This window comes from Drosophila albomicans, chromosome 2R, assembly GCF_009650485.2.
Source record: "Drosophila albomicans strain 15112-1751.03 chromosome 2R, ASM965048v2, whole genome shotgun sequence".
NCBI lineage: Eukaryota > Metazoa > Arthropoda > Insecta > Diptera > Drosophilidae > Drosophila > Drosophila albomicans.
The window spans coordinates 9,550,622-9,568,447 of NC_047631.2; the positions used below are offsets into that span (position 1 = coordinate 9,550,622).

At 42.3% G+C, this 17,826-nt stretch overlaps 3 protein-coding genes across 4 annotated transcripts; all 3 read left to right on the top strand.

The window, feature by feature from the left end:
- Nucleotides 1-1,085: 1,085 nt before the first annotated feature.
- On the top strand, nt 1,086-6,117 carry LOC117575899 (uncharacterized). 2 transcript variants are annotated; one of them, XM_052006513.1, is made up of 7 exons: nt 1,086-1,210; nt 1,899-1,951; nt 2,003-2,157; nt 2,213-2,947; nt 3,004-3,237; nt 3,301-5,101; nt 5,164-6,117. In XM_052006513.1, the coding sequence occupies exons 2-7, from the start codon at nt 1,912-1,914 to the stop codon at nt 5,961-5,963; spliced, it is 3,765 nt and encodes a 1,254-aa protein (XP_051862473.1). In that variant the 5' UTR covers nt 1,086-1,210; nt 1,899-1,911; the 3' UTR covers nt 5,964-6,117. The 2 variants fall into 2 exon arrangements, with proteins under 2 accessions (XP_051862473.1, XP_034116234.1); XM_034260343.2 differs by lacking the exon at nt 1,086-1,210 and adding an exon at nt 1,221-1,424.
- A 1,851-nt stretch (nt 6,118-7,968) lies between these two features.
- LOC117575900 (uncharacterized) lies at nt 7,969-12,237 on the top strand. Its single transcript, XM_052006510.1, has 6 exons — nt 7,969-8,226; nt 8,285-9,019; nt 9,158-9,391; nt 9,445-9,889; nt 9,941-10,975; nt 11,038-12,237. The coding sequence occupies exons 1-6, from the start codon at nt 8,014-8,016 to the stop codon at nt 12,168-12,170; spliced, it is 3,795 nt and encodes a 1,264-aa protein (XP_051862470.1). The 5' UTR covers nt 7,969-8,013; the 3' UTR covers nt 12,171-12,237.
- Nucleotides 12,238-13,027: 790 nt separating this feature from the next.
- Nucleotides 13,028-17,298, top strand: LOC117575897 (uncharacterized). The gene is made up of 6 exons (XM_052006512.1): nt 13,028-13,240; nt 13,299-14,033; nt 14,172-14,405; nt 14,459-14,903; nt 14,955-15,989; nt 16,055-17,298. Exons 1-6 carry the CDS (start codon nt 13,028-13,030, stop codon nt 17,185-17,187), a joined length of 3,795 nt encoding a protein of 1,264 aa, XP_051862472.1. The 3' UTR covers nt 17,188-17,298.
- Nucleotides 17,299-17,826: the final 528 nt, after the last annotated feature.

Below are 17,826 nucleotides of genomic sequence, written 5' to 3' on the forward strand. Positions count from 1 at the left end.
AATGCCTTTTTTTCCATTTAAAAATATTAAAAACAAAATCTTTGTTGTTGAAGATATTTTAAACAATGCATGGGTCAAAAGAGAATACTATGTTCCTTATGGTACATTACTTTTCTTTTAATGTTTAATAGAAAAGCTTATTTACTTGTTCTTATAGTTTCAAAAACACATTCTTTTATTAAACTGAATTTTGCAATTATATTAATAAACTGTTAAAGTTAATAAATCAAAATATTCACAAACATACTCTTTATTTTTACAAATGAACTTGATTAATATATATATTTTCTTTAAAACGCTAAAATATCTTGATTTTATTTAAATGAATATTGTTATATTATATAAAATAATCTTGAACTATATTTTAATATACAAATAAATACAGATATATATGTTTTGTATGTTAAATAATATTACAGAACTATTATATTATTTGCAGATGATAAACAATACCAATTGTGGGTCACTGTAGTTGCTCTAATCAATGTCGTTGATTGTTGCTCACGTGCAGCATAAAATTATAACGAAATCTATATAACACAAAAACCTGCATAGATATGTGTATATGTATATATGTATGTATGTGGTATTGTGAAATCCAAAAAGTGGAATGGTGAATTAAAGCAAATTAGCAGCTAATACTCGTAAGCATGGAAAGTTTATAACAAAACGTATTCTCTAGTTTCATTGTTTACACACAATGCACACAAATACATAGGTTTGTGTATGTGTGTGTGTACGTGTCAGCAGCAATAAAATATAATGTAAATGTGGGGGAATAAATAATTTATGTGATTATTTGTTTGCAGGTGCCTTGCAAAGTTATTTTAAAATGTCCATTATTTGCAAAAACATACGTATGTACATATGTAGTATGTACGTATAAATATGTGTTATCCACAACCAAATCGTTAAAATCAAAACTAGTCACACTACAGTTTGTGTTGTTGCTATTTTCGTGACTCCCAACTGACGAACGATAAAACAAAACAAACCCGAGCAAATTACAGACAGCATCACAACAACAGCAACAATAATATTCATTAAGGTTGAGCAACAACAGCGTTAGACGTTAGAATTTGAATGAAAAACACGTTAATTTATGCAACACAAACAATGTTTACATACATACAGCGGCGCATTGAATAAAAATACAATCAATTTTCTCAGCTGAGCAGAAAATTGCAGAATTGAAGCTGGCTCGTTGATCGTGAGTACGCAAAACGAAGATCAGTTGAGTGCAGACGATCGATGTGAAAAGAAGCAAAGTCAGAGGCTAACGGGCTGTCTTCATACATAGAGCATTTACAACGGAACTATTTTTAGCAAAGAATAAACACTTCCATATTCACTTGACATTTGTCTGCTTAGACTGTTCCCAGCTGACGTTTGCCTAATTGACTGTTCCCACCAGACGTTTGAAGGTTTGTACAGCAGCCAAGTTAAGTTTTGCCAATTCAACTGTTCACAGTTGACAGTGTGCCACTTTACTATTCACATTCGACAATTGCCTATTTGACTGTTCCCAGCTGACGTATACAAATATATAAAGTACTCAGCAGACTGTAGACTAATTGACTGTTCACAGTTGATATTTGGCTGTTGCGTACTAAACTATTCCTATGTAGCTGACGTATGCAAACTTCAACTGTACCCATCCTGCTCTTTAACTATATAACTGTACTCAGCAGTCATTTGCCAGTTTTTGCTGTGCCCTCCTATTGAGCGGCAACTTGCCTATAAGACTGTTCTAAAGTTTATTACTTGACTGACGCTTGCAAGTTTTTACTGTACCCATCTACCTGTTGCTTATTTAACTGTTCACAATTAGCTCTTCCCGATTCTCATGTTTGCAGTGGAAATTTGCGTATTTGTAGTCAGTTTCATCTGTTCCCAAGTTGCTGCACCAACATGTCGACGACATTCACCATCAATGGCCAGCCCTACACAGGTAAGTCTGCTCAACCTTGAGTTACCTTAACTAACATTTTGTTACTCTCAGTCAATCTGAGCACTCTGCCATCGGACATCACACTCAACACGTTCATCCGGGAGCATGCGCAGCTGACGGCCACAAAGTTCATGTGCAAGGAGGGCGGCTGCGGTGTTTGTGTGTGCGTGTTGCGCGACGGGAAGCGCACCTGGGCCGTCAACTCGGTGAGTATTCACTCCACGACCTCCACATCGATCATCACTAAAAACTCAATTGCAGTGTCTGACCCTGTTGAATAGCTGCACCCAGCTGGAGATCATCACGGCTGAGGGATTGGGTAACAAGAGCATCGGCTATCATCCCATACAGAAGCGTCTGGCCAAGCTCAATGGCACCCAGTGTGGCTTCTGTTCGCCGGCATTCGTAATGAACATGTACGGACTGCTCGAGTCCAATGGGGGTCAGGTAAGCATGGCCGAAGTGGAGAACTCCTTTGGAGGCAACATTTGTCGCTGCACCGGTTATCGACCTATATTGGATGCCATGAAGTCCTTTGCCGTGGACAGCAACATTGCGTTGCCCTCGGATTGTGTGGACATCGAAGACTCATTCGAGATGTTGTGTCCACGCTCTGGTGCTCAATGTTCCGGTAAATGCGCTAGGAAAACGATTCCATGTGACGATAATGGCCATTGGTATTGGCCCAAGACAATGGAAGAGCTCTTTGAAGCTATCGATAAGGATCCCAGTGGAGACGAGTTTATGATCGTTGGAGGCAACACGGCTCATGGTATCTACAGGCGTTCCATGGACATTAAACACTTTATTGATGTTCGTGGCATCGAGGAGTTGCAGCAACATAGCATCGATGCGACTCAACTGAAGCTTGGCGCCAATCTGAGTCTCACCCAAGCAATGGACATCTTCAAAAGCAGCTGGCGACAAACGGGATTTGAGTATCTACAGGAGCTGTGGCAACACTTTGATCTGATTGCTAATGTACCAGTGCGCAATGTAAGATTCGCATTCTTTTCTTCGATCTTGATTTAATTCCTTGTGATGCCTTGCAGACTGGTTCACTGGCTGGCAATATTAACATCAAGAAGCAGCATCCTGAGTTCCCATCGGATGTCTTCATATGCTTTGAAGCGCTCGATGTGCGTGTCGTGGTGGCCAAAAATTCCAAGGAGGAACAGGAAGTATCCCTGACGGATTACCTCAAGTGCGGAAACAAGAAAGTTGTTCTCAAAACCTTTCTGCTGCCGTCATATCCGAAAGATAAATTCATCTACGATTCCTACAAAGTAAGGATATTTCTCTCTTATTTAAATATCTGAACAACTTTTTTGTTTGAAACTCTTCTCAAGATCATGCCGCGTGCTCAGAATGCTCATGCCTATGTGAATTCCGCCTTTCTTCTGGAGCTGGATAATCCCACGAAGGTGAAGAACGCACGCATCTGCTTTGGTGGCATTCGACCGGACTTTGTGCACGCCAAGCCAATTGAAGAGCTGCTTGCTGGACGCAATCCCTTTGATGACACCCTGCTGGAGCAGATATTTACCAAGCTCTCGACCCTGCTTCAACCGGATGAAGTACTGCCTGATGCTTCACCCGCCTATCGTTTGAGCCTGGCCTGTGGCTTACTGTACAAGTTTCTGTTGAAACACGCGCCCCAAGCAGAGGTTAGCGATGCATTCAGAAGTGGGGGTCAGTTGCTACAGCGACCGCTGTCCTCGGGATCACAGGTGTATCAAACCCAGAAGAAGAGCTATCCCGTCACCCAGGCAGTGAATAAAGTAGAAGGCATGATTCAATGCTCGGGAGAAGCGACTTATATGAACGATGTGCTGACCACGGCGAATACGCTGCACTGCGTCTTTGTGGGTGCTACCAAAGTAGGCGCCAACATCGAACAGATCGATGCTAGCGACGCCCTACGTCAGCCTGGAGTGATTGCTTTCTACAGTGCCAAGGATGTGCCAGGTGCGAACACTTTCAGTGATCCGACTTTTGGATTTGAGGCTGAGGAAATCTTTTGCGCCACTCGAGTGCGACACTTCAAGCAACCCGTGGGAGTTGTGGTTGCATTGAGTTCAGATTGCGCAGGTCGTGCTGCACGTCTGGTGAAGGTTAGCTATAGCCAGCCCGATCCCAAGCTAACAATTAGGCCCAGCTTAAGCGATGTCCTGGACACGTTGCCCCGCGAGGATTCACGCATATTGCGCATTGTCAGCGAAACACCCGGCAAACTGGAGTTCTCAGCTACTCCCGATAAAAGCGTTAGAGGCGTCTTCCAGATGGGATTGCAGTATCACTTCACGCTGGAGCCGCAAACAACAGTTGCCCTGCCCTTCGAGGATGGGCTCAAGGTCTACTCGGCCACTCAGTGGATGGATCACACACAGTCGGTGATCGCGCATATGCTTCAGCTGAAGGCCAAGGATGTGCAGCTACAGGTGCGACGCTTGGGCGGCGCCTATGGCTGCAAAATATCCAGGGGTAATCAGGTGGCCTGTGCCGCCTCCCTAGCCGCATACAAACTGAATCGCCCGGTGCGTTTTGTACAGTCTATCGAGTCCATGATGGATGTTAATGGCAAGCGTTGGGCCTGTCGCTCCGACTACGAGTTTCATGTGCTGGCAAATGGCAAGCTGGTAGGATTGCAGAATGATTTCTACGAAGATGCTGGCTGGAATGGTAACGAGAGTCCCATCGATGGACACTCTACGGGCACGGCGTCCAACTGTTATGACTTCTCCGACAGCAATTTCAAGATCAACGGTAATGCTGTGCTCACGGACGCGCCCAGCTCGACGTGGTGTCGTGCACCTGGATCCGTTGAGGGAATCGCCATGATGGAGAACATTATCGAACATGTGGCTTTTGAAGTGCAACGCGATCCGGCGGAGGTGCGACTGCTTAACATGGCCAAGGGTAACAAACTGGCCGAGCTGCTGCCACAATTTTTGCAATCAAGGGAATACGAAGCACGTCGCAAGGAGATCGAAGCGCACAATGCCGCCAATCGATGGATGAAACGTGGTCTTGGTCTTGCCGTCATGGACTATCCGGTTTTCTTCTTTGGGCAGTATCCGGCAACGGTGGCCATTTATCATGTAGATGGCACCGTAGTTGTTACTCATGGTGGCATTGAAATGGGTCAAGGTATGCCAGTTTTTTCCTCTATTTATTTACTTTTCCTAACTTTTCTCCTTTTCCTCGGATAGGTATGAACACAAAGATTGCCCAGGTTGCCGCCTACACATTGGGCATCGACCTAAGCTTCATCAAAGTGGAGGCCTCGGACACGATTAATGGAGCCAATTCAATGGTTACTGGTGGCGCTGTTGGTAGCGAAAGTCTTTGCTTCGCGGTGCGTAAAGCTTGCGGTGTGCTAAACACACGACTACAGCCCGTAAAGAAGGAGAAAGCGAGCTGGCAGGAAACTGTTCAAGCTGCTTACACCGCCTCGATCAATTTGATAGCCTCAGATCATTATAAGGAGGGTGACATGCAGAACTATCATGTCTATGGCCTGGCACTGACCGAAATCGAACTGGATGTGCTCACGGGAAACAATCAAATCAAGCGTGTAGATCTTTTGGAGGATGCGGGAGAGAGTCTAAGCCCCTACATCGACATTGGCCAAATCGAGGGCGCCTTTGTCATGTGCTTGGGCTACTGGCTAAGCGAACAATTGGTTTACGACCGCCAAACTGGACGATTGCTCACGAATCGCACCTGGAACTATAAGCCACCGGGTGCCAAAGATATTCCCATTGATTTCCGCATTGAAATGGTACAGAACCCGCAGGCAAATGGAGCTGGATTCATGCGTTCCAAGGCAACTGGAGAGCCGCCTTGTTGCCTGGCCGTCAGTGTATTATTTGCACTGCAACAGGCTCTGCAATCGGCCAGAAAGGATGCTGGTCTGCCTAGGGAATGGGTTCGCTTGGGTGCGCCCACAACACCTGAAACATTGGTGCTCAATGCTGGTCACGATGTCAAATCGTTTAGACTTAAGTAATACCATATTTTTGGTATGCATATATTGTAAAATAGCACACATCTGTAAAATGAAGAACTGAGCAAGCAAATGCTACCAATTCATTAAAAAAAAATGGTTGCGGGTAAACTTAGATTGAATACTATTCGTACAAATAAAAATTATTTAAACTGTCTGTATAGTGTTTAATGTAAATTATAGTTGCAAATACGAAATCACACCAAGCCATCAGCGTAAATTCCAATCGACTTGTCGACAATATCTGTTTGCATTACTTTATAACTTCAACAGAAAGCTTAGACGATTAAGGTTAAGACTGTTGCACAGAATTCCAAACCACGCTCTGAATTCATTTAGCTTAGCTTCGTAAAGAATTTATCTACACTTCGATATACTATGAAAACATCTGCTTGGCGAATAATAAAGTGTAAGCTGTCTGTATATGCCCGGCTGCTGTGTACTCTCCACCATTCTCCAAGTCTAAGCTACTCTCAACAATCCACTTTTGGCACAAGACGCCACACTGTCCATCTGATAATTAGAGCAAGTGCCTGAATATACAACTGAAATTCTGCTAGTAGTATTTATCTATACAGTCAGCGCAAAGCCTCGCAAGCTATAGAATGCGTAGTGGCGAGAGAATCAGCAAGCTTACGGTGAGGAGAATGTGGGCAAAAAAGCTACAAAACATAGAATACAGATTTTAACAAGAATTACATGATTGGTAAGGTTGTTATTACTTACTGTCAATAGAAACTAAGTATACATATTTTTAAACAGCAAAACCAAAAAAGTCAATCTAAGTATTCGTGATAATACTACTGTAGCTTCTACTCTGTGTGCTATATAATTTGAAGACGCCTTCTTCCACCCTCTCAAATTACATATTTACAATCATTAATATGATTAGTTTTCATTATAAGCACTTTATTTTTTAAATATTTGTTATGTACATATGTACTTAAACTTGAAATCCATTGATCGATTCAAAGCACATTCTGATTTTTATCAAAACGATTAAGTGAATGAAATGATAGGTTTGAGCTGGAAATACCTTATGCATTCATAATTGTAGTAAAAATGTATAATATGCAAATCAGCATTAAAATGGAATATTATAATTCTGAAACTTCGTATGCAAATTTTATGCAATTATTGATTTTATTGTTTTATTATTTACAGAAGAGGTATTCAACATTTGTCGCGCTTTTTGTAGCAAACTCAATACGTTATAATATTATTTACTGAAAAGAAGTTGTCTATTAAAGTCTTTAATGCCGTCTAAAGAATTTATCAAGATAAAATCGGACGTAATTAAATAAATTAAACACATAAAACAAAAAAAAAAAACAAATGTTTAAACTCGTATTATAAAATAAAATCCAAATAAATATTTGTCGTTTGACTTATTCTCAGTTCTAATTACTTGGGGTATTTAATTATTTTCGATGTACGAGAGTTTGCACCTCATACCTCGCAATTCTCTAGGCAAAAATTGTATTACAAACAGCAAAATTTTGTTGATTCACCTAACGTTTTTAACTTTCCAACCTACTTTTTCGATCCCAGTTGAAGTATGATATATTTTTCAATTACATTTTTTTAATAATAACCATCATTAACAAACTTTAATTTAGCTTTTTTTAATTTTTCGTATTACGTATTACATTGGATACGTATCTCACAGTCGAGTCCAATAGACTAAAGTTTTTTTTTGCTTAATTTTAAATACTTTAAGCTTAGGTAAGCCGAACAGTAAAGAAACATTGCAAGAACCAGCATTTAAGTGATAAGCTTATAATTGAAGTTGAAACAGTTCTACATATGGATTCCGATGGGACAGAGAACACAAACAGAAAATAAACTTCAAAGACAAAGCAAGTTTTTTATTGTCATGTAAAGTTTATGCACTTTTTTTTGCACATTTGGTTTGTTTTATTGCTATTCGCTATCACTGCGAACCAGTTTAGCTTTTGGCTAATTACTGCTAATCAGGTTTCACTCGGGGCTTTAAATAGAGGCGCTTGGTCAAGAGCTTCGCACTTTGCGATTGGATGCCAAACTAGCAGGAATGAGTATCAGATTCAACGTCAATGGATTTCCATACGAGGTCCAACCGGCGGACTACGCCGTGGACATCACACTCAACACTTTTCTTCGAGAACATCTCCACCTGACTGCCACCAAGTACATGTGTCTCGAAGGCGGTTGTGGCTCCTGTGTCTGTGTGATCCAGCGTCGTCATCCCGTAACTGGCGAATTAAAAACCCACGCCGTCAACTCAGTAAGCAGCGAGTAATAAAGTGAAATGCAATGTATTTTAAGCAATCCCTTCTCTATAGTGCTTGATGTTGCTCAACACCTGCAATGATGTTGACATTATCACAGACGAGGGATTGGGTAACAAAAGCAGTGGCTATCATCCCATACAGAAACGTCTGGCAAAGCTCAATGGCACTCAGTGTGGCTACTGCTCGCCAGGATTCGTAATGAACATGTACGGACTCCTCGAAGGTAAGGGAGGCGTGGTCACCATGTCCGAAGTGGAGGATGCTTTTGGCGGAAACATCTGTCGCTGCACCGGCTATCGACCTATATTAGATGCCATGAAGTCCTTTGCCGTGGATAGCACCATTGAGGTGCCTGCAGAATGTGTGGACATCGAGGATTCCTTCGAGTTGCTGTGCCCACGAACTGGTCAATGCTCCAGTGGAAGCTGCTCCCGGAAGATGCTTCCATGCCAAGACAATTGTCAATGGTATTGGCCCAAGTCATTAACAGAGTTGTTCGCTTCTTTAGATCAAGTTCCCGCAGGCGAAGAGTATATTCTGGTGGGAGGAAACACAGCTCATGGTGTCTACAGAAGACCGAAGAGTATTCGGCACTACATCGATATCAATGAGGTGCCGGAGCTGAAGCAGCACAGCATTGAGTCTGATCATCTGCTACTGGGCGCCAACATGTCGCTGACAGATGCGATGCAGCTCTTCCAACAGGCTACAAGTCGCGCCGGTTTCGAGTATTGTGCTCAGTTATGGCAACACTTCAACCTGATCGCGAATGTGCCAGTGCGAAATGTGAGTGCTGGCCATAAATCCAGATGATCCAGTTCGAAACTTGTTTTCTCTCTACTGACTGATCGTGATTGCAGTGAGAAAGTGAATTTGAACTAGAAAGTAATCGAAGTGGTGTTGCTCTAAACTCTGTATTCACAGAATGGAACTTTGGCTGGCAACATTTCTATAAAGAAGCAACATCCAGAATTTCCCTCTGATGTTTTTATCACGTTTGAGAGTCTTGATGCCCAAGTCCTGGTGCATGATAACGCACATACCCAGAGAGTGATGACCCTATTGGATTATCTTCAAGATCGCACTCCCAAATTGGTTATTGGTGCATTTATTCTGCGAGCATATCCCAAAGACAAATACCTTTTCAACTCATATAAGGTTAGTTCATCATGTCTATGGAATTCATTTTAATATACTCTTCTGCTTGATAGATTCTTCCCCGAGCCCAGAATGTTCATGCATATGTCAATGCAGGATTTCTCATTGAATGGCAAAATATTCAGCGTCGCATAGTCGGATCGGCTCGTATCTGCTTCGGAAATATTCATCCAGGTTTTGTACACGCTCAAAATGTAGAACAGTTCTTGGTGGGTCGTGATCTTTACGATAATGGCACTGTGGTGCAAGCTTTCGAACAACTTCTGACGATTTTGCAGCCAGTTGAAATGCCACCAGAAGCATCTCCTGAATACCGCCAGAAACTGGCCTGCTCTCTATTTTATAAATTTCTTTTGGGGTCCGCCCCTAAAGAGTTGGTTCGGGAGCGTCTTCGAAGTGGAGGACAATTGCTTGAACGTCCTCTCTCCTCGGGCAAACAATCGTTTGAGACTATTCCCAAGAAATACCCGGTTGGTCAGGTGGTTCAGAAACTGGAGGGTGAGTCTTAAATACTTTAATGTCTATGGAACTCAGCAATATTCTGTTCAGGTCTGATTCAGTGTTCCGGTGAAGCCAAGTATATGAATGATCTGATGACCACTTCCAATGCTGTCTACTGTGCCTTCGTGACTGCAAAAAGAGTCGGAGCCACGATCGAAGGCATCGATACCAAGGCTGCCTTTCAGTGCAATGGTGTTGTGGCCTTCTTCACACTGAAGGATATTCCTGGAGATAATAACTTTTACAATTCGAATTTACTGGCTGTTGAGCCCGAAGAAATATTTGTTAATGGTCGTGTCAAGTACTACGATCAACCCCTCGGGGTAATTGCTGCAACTACCCATGATGTGGCTGTCTATGCGGCTTCCTTGGTGCAGGTGACTTATGCTAATGATCAGGTTAAAATCTACACAAGTATAAATGCTGTGCTCGCATCCAAGAAGCAAGATCGAATGTTTACAATAACCAAGAAAGTGGAGGAAGTACAAAAACCAATGCCAGAGGCAGGTGATATAATTGGTCGAGGAATAATAGAGTTGGAGTCACAATATCACTTCACGATTGAGCCACAGACCACCATTGTGGTACCTGTCGAGGAGGGTATTCAAGTGTGGTGTGCCACTCAATGGATGGATGTGACTCAGACTAGCATTGCTCGTATGTTAAAAATAGAGTCGAATGCGGTGCAGTTGCATGTGCGACGTGTTGGCGGAGCTTACGGTGCAAAGGTGACTCGATGCAACCATGCAGCCTGCGCCAGTGCTTTAGTTGCCTATAAACTAAATCGGCCAGCGCGATTTGTGCAAACTATTGAGTCCATGATGGAGACCCTTGGCAAACGATGGGCTTGCAGATCCGACTATGAGTTTCAGGCTCGTCCGAATGGAACAATTCGTCGTCTAACAAACAACTACTATGAGGATGCTGGTTGCACTCTTAATGAGAATGTTGTCGACTTCCTAACCCAACCTGCATTGCCAAATGTCTACAATCTTAACAACACAAACTTCACTGCGAAGGGCACAGCAATCCGAACGGATGCAGCGAGCTCTACATGGTGTCGAGCTCCAGGATCAGCAGAGGGTGAGTTCACAGAGCATTACTGAATTGCATATACAAACTTTTATTATTTATATCATAAAAAGGTATTGCCATGACTGAGATTGCACTGGAGCACATTGCCTTTACTTGCAAAATAGATCCAGCTGATGCTCGGCTGGTGAATCTTCGACCGGGCAACAAAATGATTCAGTTGCTTCCTCGATTCCTTGCTTCAACGGAATATCGCAAGCGACGCAGCGAAATCAACTTGTTTAATGCACAGAATCGATGGCGCAAACGAGGATTAGGACTCTCCCTCATGGAGTTTCCTCTGAATGTGAGCATTGCCTTAGCTTATCCGACAACAGTAGCAATTTATCATGCGGATGGATCTGTGGTCATTACCCATGGAGGCATTGAGATCGGCCAAGGAATAAACACGAAGGTGGCCCAAGTTGCTGCTTTTGTTTTGGGTATTCCACTGGAACGTGTGCGAATTGAGACAAGTAATACAATTACAGGAGCGAATTCCTTTTTGACTGCCAACTCGATGGCTAGTGAACTGGTAGGAATTGCTGTTCGCAAAGCCTGTAATACCCTGAATGAGCGACTTGATCCGGTGAAGCGTAGATTGGGCCCCAATGCAAGATGGGAAGAGATAGTTGAGGCGGCCTTCACTCAATCGATCAGTCTCATTGCATCAGAAATTTATAAAATGGGTGATCAGCAAAATTACAGTATATTCGGATTGAGTCTCATTGAATTGGAGCTCGACATTTTGACTGGAAATCATTTGATACGACGCGTGGACATTTTAGAAGATGCAGGCGAGAGTCTCAGTCCCAGCATTGACATTGGTCAAGTAGAAGGAGCCTTTGTCATGGGACTAGGCTACTATCTCACTGAACTTCTGCTTTATGATCGCCAGACAGGTCGCATACTTACGAATCGAAGCTGGAACTATCATCCTCCGGGCGCTAAAGATATACCCATTGACTTTCGCATTGAATTATTACAGAAAAATCCGAATCCAGTTGGATTCCTTAGGTCGAAAGCCACTGGGGAGCCAGCCTTCTGTTTAGCTGTCGGAGTTCTCTTTGCTATGCAACATGCTATACAATCTGCGAGGGAAGATGCTGGACTTCCCAGAGAATGGGTTCGCCTTGGAGCACCAACAACACCAGAGACAGTTGTGCTCTCGGCGGGAAGTGATGTCCGTCAATTCGCTTTAAAGTAGATAATAAAATATAAAATAGTATTAATAAAGAAAATCAACAGGATAGGTTTTCAAATAACTATAGCTTTTTTGATTATTACTTAGTGTCTTCTATCTTAGTAAATTTATTTTAATAACTTTGTAGTTAAGAATAAATTAACTTTTATTATACTAAAAATTTAAAGATTCATGTTTTAGGTAAATACTTTAATATCATATAAAAGAGAATATTTGGAACAATATTAGTCGTTGAGGGTTTAACCCAAGTAATCAAGGGTAAATTTAAAACTGAAAACAAATATTTTTGAACACAGACCAGCTTATGAAGTAGATAAATAATCGCAATAAATAATACATTTACATGTTATTAAAATAAAATAATATATAGCAAATACTTTTAAAGCATTTATATAAAATTTCCTTACTTATGAACCTTAATATTGAACATTTCAAATTGCTCTCACGTTGTTGGTAATAAAATGTTATTATCATTTGCAAAAATGAGCAAAGAATATTGTACGCACAGTGGACTCTAACTTGTTATTTAATTAAATATTAAATAAATATTTTCAAAATAAACAAAAAAGAGCTTTTTCTCTTTAAAAATGTTGCTACTGTTTCCGATTTTAATGAGTTAATACCTGGTGAATATCTTTCTCCAACTAATTATATTTTGAGCAATATATACCACACTAAGTTTATTGACTTCAGCATGAACGGAGTTTTCGCCACTGTATCAGTTAGTTCGTATTTGTCTATCGCTGCGAACCCGTTTAGCTTTTGGATAATTACTACTAATCAGGTTTCACTCGGGGCTTTAAATAGAGGCGAAAGGCTAAAAGCTTCGCACTTGGCAATTGGATGCCAACGGAGATGCAATGAGTATCAAATTTAAGGTGAACGGATTTCCATACGAGGTCCAACCGGCGGACTACGCCGTGGACATCACACTCAACACTTTTCTTCGAGAACATCTCCACCTGACTGCCACCAAGTACATGTGTCTCGAGGGCGGTTGTGGCTCCTGTGTCTGTGTGATCCAGCGTCGTCATCCCGTCACTGGCGAATTAAAAACCCACGCCGTCAACTCAGTAAGTAGTAAGCAATAAAGTGAAATGCAATGTATTTTAAGCAATCCCTTCTCTATAGTGCTTGATGTTGCTCAACACCTGCAATGATGTTGACATTATCACAGACGAGGGATTGGGTAACAAAAGCAGCGGCTATCATCCCATACAGAAACGTCTGGCAAAGCTCAATGGCACTCAGTGTGGCTACTGCTCGCCAGGATTCGTAATGAACATGTACGGACTCCTCGAAGGTAAGGGAGGCGTGGTCACCATGTCCGAAGTGGAGGATGCTTTTGGCGGAAACATCTGTCGTTGCACCGGCTATCGACCTATATTAGATGCCATGAAGTCCTTTGCCGTGGATAGCACCATTGAGGTGCCAGCAGAATGTATGGACATCGAGGATTCCTTCAAGTTGCTGTGTTCACGAACTGGTCAATGCTCAAGTGGAAGCTGCTCCCGGAAGATGCTTCCATGCCAAGACAATTGTCAATGGTATTGGCCCAAGTCGTTAGCAGAGTTGTTCGCTTCTTTAGATCAAGTTCCCGCAGGCGAAGAGTATATTCTGGTGGGAGGAAACACAGCTCATGGTGTCTACAGAAGACCGAAGAGTATTCGGCACTACATCGATATCAATGAGGTGCCGGAGCTGAAGCAGCACAGCATTGAGTCTGATCATCTGCTACTGGGCGCCAACATGTCGCTGACAGATGCGATGCAGCTCTTCCAACAGGCTACAAGTCGCGCCGGTTTCGAGTATTGTGCTCAGTTATGGCAACACTTCAACCTGATCGCGAATGTGCCAGTGCGAAATGTGAGTGCTGGCCATAAATCCAGATGATCCAGTTCGAAACTTGTTTTCTCGCTACTGACTAATCGTGATTGCAGTGAGAAAGTGACTTTGAACTAGAAAGTAGACGAAGTGGTGATGCTCTAAACTCTGTATTCACAGAATGGAACTCTGGCTGGCAACATTTCTATAAAGAAGCAACATCCAGAATTTCCCTCGGATGTTTTTATCACGTTTGAGAGTCTTGATGCTCAAGTCCTAGTGCATGACAACGCACATACTCAGAGAGTAACGACCCTATTGGATTATCTTCAAGATCGCACTCCCAAATTGGTTATTGGTGCATTTATACTGCGAGCGTATCCCAAAGACAAATACCTTTTCAACTCATACAAGGTTAGTTCACCATGTCTTTGGAATTCATTTTAATATACTCTCCTGCTTGACAGATTATTCCCCGAGCCCAGAATGTTCATGCATATGTCAATGCAGGATTTCTAATTGAATGGCAAAATATTCAACGTCGCATAGTCGGATCGGCTCGTATCTGCTTTGGAAATATTCATCCAGGTTTTGTACATGCTCAAAATGTAGAACAGTTCCTGGTGGGTCGTGATCTCTATGACAATGGCACTGTGGTGCAAGCCTTCGAACAGCTTCTGACGATTTTGCAGCCAGTGGAAATGCCACCAGAGGCATCTCCTGAATACCGCCAGAAACTAGCTTGCTCTCTGTTTTATAAATTTCTCTTGGGGTCTGCCCCTAAAGAGTTGGTTCGGGAGCGTCTTCGAAGTGGAGGACAAATGCTTGAACGTCCTCTCTCCTCGGGCAAACAGTCGTTTGAGACTATTCTCAAGAAATACCCGGTTAGTCAGGTAGTTCAGAAACTAGAAGGTATGTTCGGAATACTTTAATTATCTAGGAATTTATTAATTTTTCATTTAGGTCTCATTCAGTGTTCCGGGGAAGCTAAGTATATGAATGATTTGATGACTACTTCCAATGCTGTCTACTGCGCGTTTGTCACTGCAAAGAGAGTTGGAGCTACAATAGAAGACATTGATACCAAGGCTGCCTTTCAGTGCAAGGGAGTAGTGGCCTTTTACTCACTGAAAGATATTCCTGGAGACAACAACTTTAACAACACAACGGTATTTACAGTAGAGCCAGAGGAAATATTTTGCGCTGGACTTGTCAAATACTACGATCAACCCCTTGGAGTCATTGCTGCAACCAGTCAAGATATTGCGATTTATGCAGCTTCATTGGTACAAGTCACTTATGTCAACGATCAAGTAAAGATCTACACATGTATGAATGCTGTGATTGCAGAGAAGAAGGAGGATCGCATGTTTACAAACTCCATAAAGATAGAGGAAGTAGCTCAACTTATGCCAGAAACAGGCGACATTACAGGCAAGGGAATCTTGCAGTTAGACTCCCAGTATTATTTTACTATTGAGCCTCAGACCACCATAGTTGTGCCTGTAGAGGAAGTACTTCGTGTGTATTGTGCCACACATTGGATGGATGTAACTCAGGCTAGCATTTCACGCATGCTTAAGATAGAAACCAATAAGGTGCAATTGGAAGTCAAACGCGTGGGAGGCAGTTATGGTGCAAAGCAAACCCGGGCTAATCAAGTGGCATGTGCCTGTTCACTTGTTGCTTTCAAGCTGAATCGACCAGCTCGATTTGTGCAAACAATTGAATCTATGATGGAATCGAATGGCAAGCGATGGGCTTGTAGATCGGATTATGAGTTTCAGGTGCGTGCCAATGGATCCATTCGACGATTAACGAATAACTACTACGAGGATGCGGGATGTACTCTCAATGAAAATGTCGTATTTTATTTAACACAAGCAGCTATTAGAAATGTTTACAATTTAACTGATGCCAACTTTTATGCAAATGGAACGGCAATTAGAACAGATGCTGCAAGTAATTCCTGGTTTCGTGCACCAGGCACAGCAGAATGTAAGTTTACATAACAAGCAAAATTAAAAAGTGCTATAATCTCTTAAACTCCTTCTTTCAAATAGCCATCGCCATGACCGAGACTGCGATAGAGCACATTGCATTTGCTGCCAAATTAGATCCAGCTGACGTTCGTCTGGTGAATCTTCGGCCGGGTAATAAGATGCTACAATTACTTCCTCGATTCCTCGCATCCACGGAATATCGAAAGCGACGAACCGAAATCAACTTGTTCAATGCACAGAATCGATGGCGCAAACGAGGATTGGGATTATCAGTGATGGAGTTCCCTCTGAATGTGAGTTTTGCTTGGTGCTATCCAGCAACTGTTGCCATTTATCATGCGGATGGATCTGTAGTAATTTCACATGGAGGTATTGAGGTTGGACAAGGGTTAAATACAAAAGTTGCACAAGTTACTGCCTTTATTCTCGGAGTGCCATTAGATCGTGTGCGTGTCGAAGCTAGCAACACAATCTCAGGTGCCAATTCTTTTGTGACAGCTAACTCAATGACCAGTGACTGTGTTGGACGAGCTGTTCGTAAAGCATGCGATACCCTCAATAAGCGTCTACAACCCGTGAAGCAGAGGTTGGGAGCCCAAGCCCAATGGGAGGAAGTGGTGGAGGCTGCATTTTCACAATCGATCAGTCTGATTGCAACCGAGTCATACGAACAGGGGGATCAACCTAATTATAGCGTGTTCGGTTTGAGTCTCAGTGAACTGGAACTGGATATTTTGACTGGCAATCATTTGATTCGACGCGTGGACATTTTAGAAGATGCAGGCGAGAGTCTCAGTCCCAGCATTGATGTTGGCCAGGTTGAAGGAGCCTTCGTCATGGGATTAGGCTATTATCTCACGGAACATTTAGTTTACGATCGTCAGACAGGGCGCATTCTGACAAATCGTACATGGAACTATCATCCTCCAGGTGCTAAAGATATACCTATCGATTTTCGCATTGAATTGTTGCAGAAGAGTCCTAATTCTGTTGGATTTCTGCGTTCGAAGGCAATTGGAGAACCACCTTTCTGCTTAGCTGTCGGAGTTCTCTTTGCTATGCAGCATGCTATACAATCTGCGAGGGAAGATGCTGGGCTTCCCAGGGAATGGGTTCGTCTTGGAGCACCAACAACACCAGAAACAGTTGTACTTTCCGCAGGGAGCGAAGTTCGCCAATTTACACTGAAATAGAAATCGAAATATTTTTACACGCCTTACTTATAAGACATGTCTGCAATTTATATCATTATCCATTTGCTGTTCATTCATTTTACCCATACGGTAGAAGGGTATTATAACTTTGTACCGGCAAGAAATATATGTCACAGGTAGAAGGAGGCATCTCCGACCCTATAAAATATATATATTATTGATCAGCGTCAACAGCCGAGACGATCTAGCCGTGTCCGTCTGTCCGTATGAAACACTGGATCTCAGAGACTATAGAGCTGTAATTTTTAGACACCATTTGTTATGTTTGCACGCAGATCAAGTTTGTTTCAAATTTTTGCACGCCCACTTCCGCTCCTTGGTAAATCAAAAAAAATCGAATAACAAGCGCAATTTTAAAGCTAGAGTGGTATATACAATAATAACCATAGTATGTTAATTGTGATTCCTGAAATTTGGTTGCGATCAGATACAAAGTCTTACAGCCAAAACGCGTCAGAGCGTCAACTCTTGCTTCAGGAAAAAGCTAATTTTTGAAAAATTGAAATTAAATATCTTAATTGTTCTCAGTTCCAAATAGACTCTCGCATTGACAAGACGTGTCCACGCATAGTCATTTTTCGCGCGCTTATCTCGTTGATCTCAGTTTTTGTAAACAAA